Here is a 10,923-nt window from a genome sequence, read left to right as displayed (position 1 = left end):
GCAGAGAACGGCGAACACAGGAAAAACGGGCGGACAGCAGGGCAGAAAACAGGGGAGGGCAGAAGACAGAAGCGGGGGCAGGGGGGCAAGAGGGGCACGGAAGACGGAAGGAAACAGCGGGCGCGAAGAGAGAGAAAAGCGGGGGAGCAGAGGGGGCGGGAGGGCACGGCAGGGGAACAGAAACACGAGGGCAACAGGACGGGACGCAGAAAGCGGGAACGGACAAGCGGGAGCAGGGAAGGCCGAACAGGAGGGGGGGGGGCAGAGAACGGCGAACACAGGAAAAACGGGCGGACAGCAGGGCAGAAAACAGGGGAGGGCAGAAAGGCAGTAGCAGGTGGCAGGGGGGCAAGAGGGCATCGGGAAGACGGAAGAAACAGCGTGCGCGAAGAGAGAGAAAAGCGGGGGAGCAGAGGGGGCGGGAGGGCACGGCAGGGAACAGAAACACGGAGGCAACAGGACGGGACGCCAGAAAGCGGGAAACGGACAAGCGGGAGCAGGGAAGGCCGAACAGAAGGGGGGGGGAGAGAACGGCGAACACAGGAAAAACGGGCGGACAGCAGGGCAGAAACAGTGGGACGGCAGAAGGCAGAAGCAGGGGGCAGGGGGGGCAAGAGGGGCACGGAAGACGGAAGGAAACAGCGGGCGAAGAGAGAGAAAAGCGGGGGAGCAGAGGGGGGCGGAGGGCACGGCAGGGGAACAGAAACACGAGGGCAGCAGGACGGGACGCAGAAAGCGGGAAACGGACAAGCGGGAGCAGGGAAGGCCGAACAGAAGGGGGGGGCAGAGAACGGCGAACACAGGAAAAAACGGGGCGGACAGCAGGGCAGAAAACAGGGGAGGCAGAAGGCAGAAGCAGGGGCAGGGGGGCAAGAGGGGCACGGAAGACGGAAGGAAACAGCGGGCGCGAAGAGAGAGAAAAGCGGGGGAGCAGAGGGGGGCGGGAGGGCACGGCAGGGGAACAGAAACACGAGGGCAACAGGACGGGACGCAGAAAGCGGGAAACGGACAAGCGGGAGCAGGGAAGGCCGAACAGAAGGGGGGGGGAGAGAACGGCGAACACAGGAAAACGGGCGGACAGCAGGGCAGAAAACAGGGGAGGCAGAAGGCAGAAGCAGGGGGCAGGGGGGCAAGAGGGGCACGGAAGACGGAAGGAAACAGCGGGAGCGAAGAGAGAGAAAGCGGGGGAGCAGAGGGGGCGGGAGGGCACGGCAGGGGAACAGAAACACGAGGGCAGCAGGACGGGACGCAGAAAGCGGGAAACGGACAAGCGGGAGCAGGGAAGGCCGAACAGGAGGGGGGGGCAGAGAACGGCGAACACAGGAAAAACGGGCGGACAGCAGGGCAGAAAACAGGGGAGGGCAGAAGGCAGAAGCAGGGGGCAGGGGGCAAGAGGGGCACGGAAGACGGAAGGAAACAGCGGGCGCGAAGAGAGAGAAAAGCGGGGGAGCAGAGGGGGGCGGGAGGGCACGGCAGGGGAACAGAAACACGAGGGCAACAGGACGGGACGCAGAAAGCGGGAAACGGACAAGCGGGAGCAGGGAAGGCCGAACAGAAGGGGGGGGCAGAGAACGGCGAACACAGGAAAAACGGGCGGACAGCAGGGCAGAAAACAGGGGAGGGCAGAAGACAGAAGCAGGGGCAGGGGGCAAGAGGGGCACGGAAGACGGAAGGAAACAGCGGGCGCGAAGAGAGAGAAAAGCGGGGGAGCAGAGGGGGGCGGGAGGGCACGGCAGGGGAACAGAAACACGAGGGCAACAGGACGGGACGCAGAAAGCGGGAAACGGACAAGCGGGAGCAGGGAAGGCCGAACAGAAGGGGGGGCAGAGAACGGCGAACACAGGAAAAACGGGCGGACAGCAGGGCAGAAAACAGGGGAGGGCAGAAGACAGAAGCAGGGGGCAGGGGGCAAGAGGGGCACGGAAGACGGAAGGAAACAGCGGGCGCGAAGAGAGAGAAAAGCGGGGGAGCAGAGGGGGGCGGGAGGGCACGGCAGGGGAACAGAAACACGAGGGCAGCAGGACGGGACGCAGAAAGCGGGAAACGGACAAGCGGGAGCAGGGAAGGCCGAACAGAAGGGGGGGGCAGAGAACGGCGAACACAGGAAAAACGGGCGGACAGCAGGGCAGAAAACAGGGGAGGCAGAAGGCAGAAGCAGGGGGCAGGGGGCAAGAGGGGCACGGAAGACGGAAGGAAACAGCGGGAGCGAAGAGAGAGAAAGCGGGGGAGCAGAGGGGGGCGGGAGGGCACGGCAGGGGAACAGAAACACGAGGGCAGCAGGACGGGACGCAGAAAGCGGGAAACGGACAAGCGGGAGCAGGGAAGGCCGAACAGGAGGGGGGGCAGAGAACGGCGAACACAGGAAAAACGGGCGGACAGCAGGGCAGAAAACAGGGGACGGCAGAAGGCAGAAGCAGGGGCAGGGGGCAAGAGGGGCACGGAAGACGGAAGGAAACAGCGGGCGCGAAGAGAGAGACAAGCGGGGGAGCAGAGGGGGCGGGAGGGCACGGCAGGGGAACAGAAGCACGAGGGCAACAGGACGGGACGCAGAAAGCGGGAAACGGACAAGCGGGAGCAGGGAAGGCCGAACAGGAGGGGGGGGCAGAGAACGGCGAACACAGGAAAAACGGGCGGACAGCAGGGCAGAAAACAGGGGAGGGCAGAAGGCAGAAGCAGGGGGCAGGGGGGCAAGAGGGGCACGGAAGACGGAAGGAAACAGCGGGCGCGAAGAGAGAGAAAAGCGGGGGAGCAGAGGGGGGCGGAGGGCACGGCAGGGGAACAGAAACACGAGGGCAGCAGGACGGGACGCAGAAAGCGGGAAACGGACAAGCGGGAGCAGGGAAGGCCGAACAGAAGGGGGGGGCAGAGAACGGCGAACACAGGAAAAACGGGCGGACAGCAGGGCAGAAAACAGGGGAGGGCAGAAGGCAGAAGCAGGGGCAGGGGGCAAGAGGGGCACGGAAGACGGAAGGAAACAGCGGGCGCGAAGAGAGAGAAAAGCGGGGGAGCAGAGGGGGGCGGGAGGGCACGGCAGGGGAACAGAAACACGAGGGCAACAGGACGGGACGCAGAAAGCGGGAAACGGACAAGCGGGAGCAGGGAAGGCCGAACAGAAGGGGGGGGCAGAGAACGGCGAACACAGGAAAAACGGGCGGACAGCAGGGCAGAAAACAGGGGAGGGCAGAAGGCAGAAGCAGGGGGCAGGGGGGCAAGAGGGGCACGGAAGACGGAAGGAAACAGCGGGCGCGAAGAGAGAGAAAAGCGGGGGAGCAGAGGGGGGCGGGAGGGCACGGCAGGGGAACAGAAACACGAGGGCAACAGGACGGGACGCAGAAAGCGGGAAACGGACAAGCGGGAGCAGGGAAGGCCGAACAGAAGGGGGGGGCAGAGAACGGCGAACACAGGAAAAACGGGCGGACAGCAGGGCAGAAAACAGGGGAGGGCAGAAGGCAGAAGCAGGGGGCAGGGGGGCAAGAGGGGCACGGAAGACGGAAGGAAACAGCGGGCGCGAAGAGAGAGAAAAGCGGGGGAGCAGAGGGGGGCGGGAGGGCACGGCAGGGGAACAGAAACACGAGGGCAACAGGACGGGACGCAGAAAGCGGGAAACGGACAAGCGGGAGCAGGGAAGGCCGAACAGAAGGGGGGGGCAGAGAACGGCGAACACAGGAAAAACGGGCGGACAGCAGGGCAGAAAACAGGGGAGGGCAGAAGGCAGAAGCAGGGGGCAGGGGGCAAGAGGGGCACGGAAGACGGAAGGAAACAGCGGGCGCGAAGAGAGAGAAAAGCGGGGGAGCAGAGGGGGCGGGAGGGCACGGCAGGGGAACAGAAACACGAGGGCAGCAGGACGGGACGCAGAAAGCGGGAAACGGACAAGCGGGAGCAGGGAAGGCCGAACAGAAGGGGGGGGCAGAGAACGGCGAACACAGGAAAAACGGGCGGACAGCAGGGCAGAAAACAGGGAGGGCAGAAGGCAGAAGCAGGGGCAGGGGGGCAAGAGGGGCACGGAAGACGGAAGGAAACAGCGGGCGCGAAGAGAGAGAAAAGCGGGGGAGCAGAGGGGGGCGGGAGGGCACGGCAGGGGAACAGAAACACGAGGGCAACAGGACGGGACGCAGAAAGCGGGAAACGGACAAGCGGGAGCAGGGAAGGCCGAACAGAAGGGGGGGGCAGAGAACGGCGAACACAGGAAAAACGGGCGGACAGCAGGGCAGAAAACAGGGGAGGGCAGAAGCAGAAGCAGGGGCAGGGGGGCAAGAGGGGCACGGAAGACGGAAGGAAACAGCGGGCGCGAAGAGAGAGAAAAGCGGGGGAGCAGAGGGGGCGGGAGGGCACGGCAGGGGAACAGAAACACGAGGGCAGCAGGACGGGACGCAGAAAGCGGGAAACGGACAAGCGGGAGCAGGGAAGGCCGAACAGAAGGGGGGGGCAGAGAACGGCGAACACAGGAAAAACGGGCGGACAGCAGGGCAGAAAACAGGGGAGGCAGAAGGCAGAAGCAGGGGGCAGGGGGCAAGAGGGGCACGGAAGACGGAAGGAAACAGCGGGCGCGAAGAGAGAGAAAAGCGGGGGAGCAGAGGGGGGCGGGAGGGCACGGCAGGGGAACAGAAACACGAGGGCAACAGGACGGGACGCAGAAAGCGGGAAACGGACAAGCGGGAGCAGGGAAGGCCGAACAGAAGGGGGGGGCAGAGAACGGCGAACACAGGAAAAACGGGCGGACAGCAGGGCAGAAAACAGGGACGGCAGAAGGCAGAAGCGGGGGCAGGGGGGCAAGAGGGGCACGGAAGACGGAAGGAAACAGCGGGCGCGAAGAGAGAGAAAAGCGGGGGAGCAGAGGGGGCGGGAGGGCACGGCAGGGAACAGAAACACGAGGGCAGCAGGACGGGACGCAGAAAGCGGGAAACGGACAAGCGGGAGCAGGGAAGGCCGAACAGAAGGGGGGGGCAGAGAACGGCGAACACAGGAAAAACGGGCGGACAGCAGGGCAGAAAACAGGGGACGGCAGAAGGCAGAAGCAGGGGGCAGGGGGGCAAGAGGGGCACGGAAGACGGAAGGAAACAGCGGGCGCGAAGAGAGAGAAAAGCGGGGGAGCAGAGGGGGGCGGGAGGGCACGGCAGGGAACAGAAACACGAGGGCAACAGGACGGGACGCAGAAAGCGGGAAACGGACAAGCGGGAGCAGGGAAGGCCGAACAGAAGGGGGGGGCAGAGAACGGCGAACACAGGAAAAACGGGCGGACAGCAGGGCAGAAAACAGGGGAGGGCAGAAGGCAGAAGCAGGGGGCAGGGGGCAAGAGGGGCACGGAAGACGGAAGGAAACAGCGGGCGCGAAGAGAGAGAAAAGCGGGGGAGCAGAGGGGGGCGGGAGGGCACGGCAGGGGAACAGAAACACGAGGGCAACAGGACGGGACGCAGAAAGCGGGAAACGGACAAGCGGGAGCAGGGAAGGCCGAACAGGAGGGGGGGGCAGAGAACGGCGAACACAGGAAAAACGGGCGGACAGCAGGGCAGAAAACAGGGGAGGGCAGAAGGCAGAAGCAGGGGCAGGGGGGCAAGAGGGGCACGGAAGACGGAAGGAAACAGCGGGCGCGAAGAGAGAGAAAAGCGGGGGAGCAGAGGGGGCGGGAGGGCACGGCAGGGGAACAGAAACACGAGGGCAACAGGACGGGACGCAGAAAGCGGGAAACGGACAAGCGGGAGCAGGGAAGGCCGAACAGGAGGGGGGGGCAGAGAACGGCGAACACAGGAAAAACGGGCGGACAGCAGGGCAGAAAACAGGGAGGGCAGAAGGCAGAAGCAGGGGCAGGGGGCAAGAGGGGCACGGAAGACGGAAGGAAACAGCGGGCGCGAAGAGAGAGAAAAGCGGGGAGCAGAGGGGGCGGGAGGGCACGGCAGGGGAACAGAAACACGAGGGCAACAGGACGGGACGCAGAAAGCGGGAAACGGACAAGCGGGAGCAGGGAAGGCCGAACAGGAGGGGGGGCAGAGAACGGCGAACACAGGAAAAACGGGCGGACAGCAGGGCAGAAAACAGGGGACGGCAGAAGCAGAAGCGGGGGCAGGGGGGCAAGAGGGGCACGGAAGACGGAAGGAAACAGCGGGCGCGAAGAGAGAGAAAAGCGGGGGAGCAGAGGGGGCGGGAGGGCACGGCAGGGAACAGAAACACGAGGGCAGCAGGACGGGACGCAGAAAGCGGGAAACGGACAAGCGGGAGCAGGGAAGGCCGAACAGAAGGGGGGGGCAGAGAACGGCGAACACAGGAAAAACGGGCGGACAGCAGGGCAGAAAACAGGGGAGGGCAGAAGGCAGAAGCGGGGGCAGGGGGGCAAGAGGGGCACGGAAGACGGAAGGAAACAGCGGGAGCGAAGAGAGAGAAAAGCGGGGGAGCAGAGGGGGGCGGGAGGGCACGGCAGGGGAACAGAAACACGAGGGCAACAGGACGGGACGCAGAAAGCGGGAAACGGACAAGCGGGAGCAGGGAAGGCCGAACAGGAGGGGGGGGCAGAGAACGGCGAACACAGGAAAAACGGGCGGACAGCAGGGCAGAAAACAGGGGACGGCAGAAGGCAGAAGCGGGGGCAGGGGGGCAAGAGGGGCACGGAAGACGGAAGGAAACAGCGGGCGCGAAGAGAGAGAAAAGCGGGGGAGCAGAGGGGGGCGGGAGGGCACGGCAGGGGAACAGAAACACGAGGGCAGCAGGACGGGACGCAGAAAGCGGGAAACGGACAAGCGGGAGCAGGGAAGGCCGAACAGAAGGGGGGGCAGAGAACGGCGAACACAGGAAAAACGGGCGGACAGCAGGGCAGAAAACAGGGGAGGGCAGAAGGCAGAAGCAGGGGGCAGGGGGCAAGAGGGGCACGGAAGACGGAAGGAAACAGCGGGCGCGAAGAGAGAGAAAAGCGGGGAGCAGAGGGGGGCGGGAGGGCACGGCAGGGGAACAGAAACACGAGGGCAGCAGGACGGGACGCAGAAAGCGGGAAACGGACAAGCGGGAGCAGGGAAGGCCGAACAGAGGGGGGGGCAGAGAACGGCGAACACAGGAAAAACGGGCGGACAGCAGGGCAGAAAACAGGGGACGGCAGAAGGCAGAAGCGGGGGGCAGGGGGCAAGAGGGGCACGGAAGACGGAAGGAAACAGCGGGCGCGAAGAGAGAGAAAAGCGGGGGAGCAGAGGGGGGCGGGAGGGCACGGCAGGGGAACAGAAACACGAGGGCAACAGGACGGGACGCAGAAAGCGGGAAACGGACAAGCGGGAGCAGGGAAGGCCGAACAGGAGGGGGGGGCAGAGAACGGCGAACACAGGAAAAACGGGCGGACAGCAGGGCAGAAAACAGGGGACGGCAGAAGACAGAAGCGGGGGCAGGGGGGCAAGAGGGGCACGGAAGACGGAAGGAAACAGCGGGAGCGAAGAGAGAGAAAAGCGGGGGAGCAGAGGGGGGCGGGAGGGCACGGCAGGGCAACAGAAACACGAGGGCAGCAGGACGGGACGCAGAAAGCGGGAAACGGACAAGCGGGAGCAGGGAAGGCCGAACAGAAGGGGGGGGCAGAGAACGGCGAACACAGGAAAAACGGGCGGACAGCAGGGCAGAAAACAGGGGACGGCAGAAGGCAGAAGCGGGGGGCAGGGGGGCAAGAGGGGCACGGAAGACGGAAGGAAACAGCGGGAGCGAAGAGAGAGAAAAGCGGGGGAGCAGAGGGGGGCGGGAGGGCACGGCAGGGCAACAGAAACACGAGGGCAGCAGGACGGGACGCAGAAAGCGGGAAACGGACAAGCGGGAGCAGGGAAGGCCGAACAGAAGGGGGGGGCAGAGAACGGCGAACACAGGAAAAACGGGCGGACAGCAGGGCAGAAAACAGGGGACGGCAGAAGACAGAAGCGGGGGGCAGGGGGGCAAGAGGGGCACGGAAGACGGAAGGAAACAGCGGGCGCGAAGAGAGAGAAAAGCGGGGGAGCAGAGGGGGGCGGGAGGGCACGGCAGGGGAACAGAAACACGAGGGCAACAGGACGGGACGCAGAAAGCGGGAAACGGACAAGCGGGAGCAGGGAAGGCCGAACAGGAGGGGGGGGCAGAGAACGGCGAACACAGGAAAAACGGGCGGACAGCAGGGCAGAAAACAGGGGACGGCAGAAGACAGAAGCGGGGGCAGGGGGCAAGAGGGGCACGGAAGACGGAAGGAAACAGCGGGCGCGAAGAGAGAGAAAAGCGGGGGAGCAGAGGGGGCGGGAGGGCACGGCAGGGGAACAGAAACACGAGGGCAACAGGACGGGACGCAGAAAGCGGGAAACGGACAAGCGGGAGCAGGGAAGGCCGAACAGGAGGGGGGGGCAGAGAACGGCGAACACAGGAAAAACGGGCGGACAGCAGGGCAGAAAACAGGGGACGGCAGAAGGCAGAAGCGGGGGCAGGGGGGCAAGAGGGGCACGGAAGACGGAAGGAAACAGCGGGAGCGAAGAGAGAGAAAAGCGGGGGAGCAGAGGGGGGCGGGAGGGCACGGCAGGGAACAGAAACACGAGGGCAGCAGGACGGGACGCAGAAAGCGGGAAACGGACAAGCGGGAGCAGGGAAGGCCGAACAGAAGGGGGGGGCAGAGAACGGCGAACACAGGAAAAACGGGCGGACAGCAGGGCAGAAAACAGGGGACGGCAGAAGACAGAAGCGGGGGCAGGGGGCAAGAGGGGCACGGAAGACGGAAGGAAACAGCGGGAGCGAAGAGAGAGAAAAGCGGGGGAGCAGAGGGGGGCGGGAGGGCACGGCAGGGGAACAGAAACACGAGGGCAACAGGACGGGACGCAGAAAGCGGGAAACGGACAAGCGGGAGCAGGGAAGGCCGAACAGGAGGGGGGGGCAGAGAACGGCGAACACAGGAAAAACGGGCGGACAGCAGGGCAGAAAACAGGGGACGGCAGAAGGCAGAAGCAGGGGCAGGGGGCAAGAGGGGCACGGAAGACGGAAGGAAACAGCGGGCGCGAAGAGAGAGAAAAGCGGGGAGCAGAGGGGGGCGGGAGGGCACGGCAGGGAACAGAAACACGAGGGCAGCAGGACGGGACGCAGAAAGCGGGAAACGGACAAGCGGGAGCAGGGAAGGCCGAACAGAAGGGGGGGGCAGAGAACGGCGAACACAGGAAAAACGGGCGGACAGCAGGGCAGAAAACAGGGGACGGCAGAAGGCAGAAGCGGGGGCAGGGGGCAAGAGGGGCACGGAAGACGGAAGGAAACAGCGGGCGCGAAGAGAGAGAAAAGCGGGGGAGCAGAGGGGGCGGGAGGGCACGGCAGGGAACAGAAACACGAGGGCAGCAGGACGGGACGCAGAAAGCGGGAAACGGACAAGCGGGAGCAGGGAAGGCCGAACAGGAGGGGGGGGCAGAGAACGGCGAACACAGGAAAAACGGGCGGACAGCAGGGCAGAAAACAGGGGACGGCAGAAGACAGAAGCGGGGGGCAGGGGGGCAAGAGGGGCACGGAAGACGGAAGGAAACAGCGGGAGCGAAGAGAGAGAAAAGCGGGGGAGCAGAGGGGGCGGGAGGGCACGGCAGGGGAACAGAAACACGAGGGCAGCAGGACGGGACGCAGAAAGCGGGAAACGGACAAGCGGGAGCAGGGAAGGCCGAACAGGAGGGGGGGGCAGAGAACGGCGAACACAGGAAAAACGGGCGGACAGCAGGGCAGAAAACAGGGGAGGGCAGAAGACAGAAGCGGGGGCAGGGGGCAAGAGGGGCACGGAAGACGGAAGGAAACAGCGGGCGCGAAGAGAGAGAAAAGCGGGGGAGCAGAGGGGGGCGGGAGGGCACGGCAGGGGAACAGAAACACGAGGGCAACAGGACGGGACGCAGAAAGCGGGAAACGGACAAGCGGGAGCAGGGAAGGCCGAACAGGAGGGGGGGGCAGAGAACGGCGAACACAGGAAAAACGGGCGGACAGCAGGGCAGAAAACAGGGGAGGCAGAAGGCAGAAGCGGGGGCAGGGGGCAAGAGGGGCACGGAAGACGGAAGGAAACAGCGGGCGCGAAGAGAGAGAAAAGCGGGGGAGCAGAGGGGGCGGGAGGGCACGGCAGGGCAACAGAAACACGAGGGCAGCAGGACGGGACGCAGAAAGCGGGAAACGGACAAGCGGGAGCAGGGAAGGCCGAACAGAAGGGGGGGGCAGAGAACGGCGAACACAGGAAAAACGGGCGGACAGCAGGGCAGAAAACAGGGGACGGCAGAAGACAGAAGCGGGGGCAGGGGGGCAAGAGGGGCACGGAAGACGGAAGGAAACAGCGGGCGCGAAGAGAGAGAAAAGCGGGGGAGCAGAGGGGGGCGGGAGGGCACGGCAGGGGAACAGAAACACGAGGGCAGCAGGACGGGACGCAGAAAGCGGGAAACGGACAAGCGGGAGCAGGGAAGGCCGAACAGGAGGGGGGGCAGAGAACGGCGAACACAGGAAAACGGGCGGACAGCAGGGCAGAAAACAGGGACGGCAGAAGACAGAAGCGGGGGCAGGGGGCAAGAGGGGCACGGAAGACGGAAGGAAACAGCGGGCGCGAAGAGAGAGAAAAGCGGGGAGCAGAGGGGCGGGAGGGCACGGCAGGGAACAGAAACACGAGGGCAGCAGGACGGGACGCAGAAAGCGGGAAACGGACAAGCGGGAGCAGGGAAGGCCGAACAGAAGGGGGGGGCAGAACGGCGAACACAGGAAAAACGGGCGGACAGCAGGGCAGAAAACAGGGACGGCAGAAGACAGAAGCGGGCAGGGGCAAGAGGGGCACGGAAGACGGAAGGAAACAGCGGGAGCGAAGAGAGAGAAAAGCGGGGGAGCAGGGGGCGGGAGGGCACGGCAGGGCAACAGAAACACGAGGGCAGCAGGACGGGACGCAGAAAGCGGGAAACGGACAAGCGGGAGCAGGGAAGCCGAACAGGAGGGGGGGCAGAGAACGGCGAACACAGG

The 10,923-nt window shown here is 65.3% G+C and overlaps 1 protein-coding gene across 1 annotated transcript; it reads left to right on the top strand.

The window, feature by feature from the left end:
- Window positions 1-1,645: 1,645 nt before the first annotated feature.
- Window positions 1,646-10,885, top strand: LOC113090752 (filaggrin-like; the record flags this gene model as incomplete). Its single annotated transcript, XM_026256335.1, has 1 exon — window positions 1,646-10,885. A coding segment is annotated over one exon (9,240 nt), but the record flags the coding sequence as incomplete, so codon positions are not given.
- Window positions 10,886-10,923: the final 38 nt, after the last annotated feature.

This window comes from Carassius auratus, unplaced genomic scaffold, assembly GCF_003368295.1.
Source record: "Carassius auratus strain Wakin unplaced genomic scaffold, ASM336829v1 scaf_tig00059652, whole genome shotgun sequence".
Classification (NCBI taxonomy): Eukaryota; Metazoa; Chordata; class Actinopteri; order Cypriniformes; family Cyprinidae; genus Carassius; species Carassius auratus.
The sequence above is the reverse complement of the archived record's forward strand: the minus strand, read 5'-3'. Positions and strand labels throughout refer to the sequence as shown.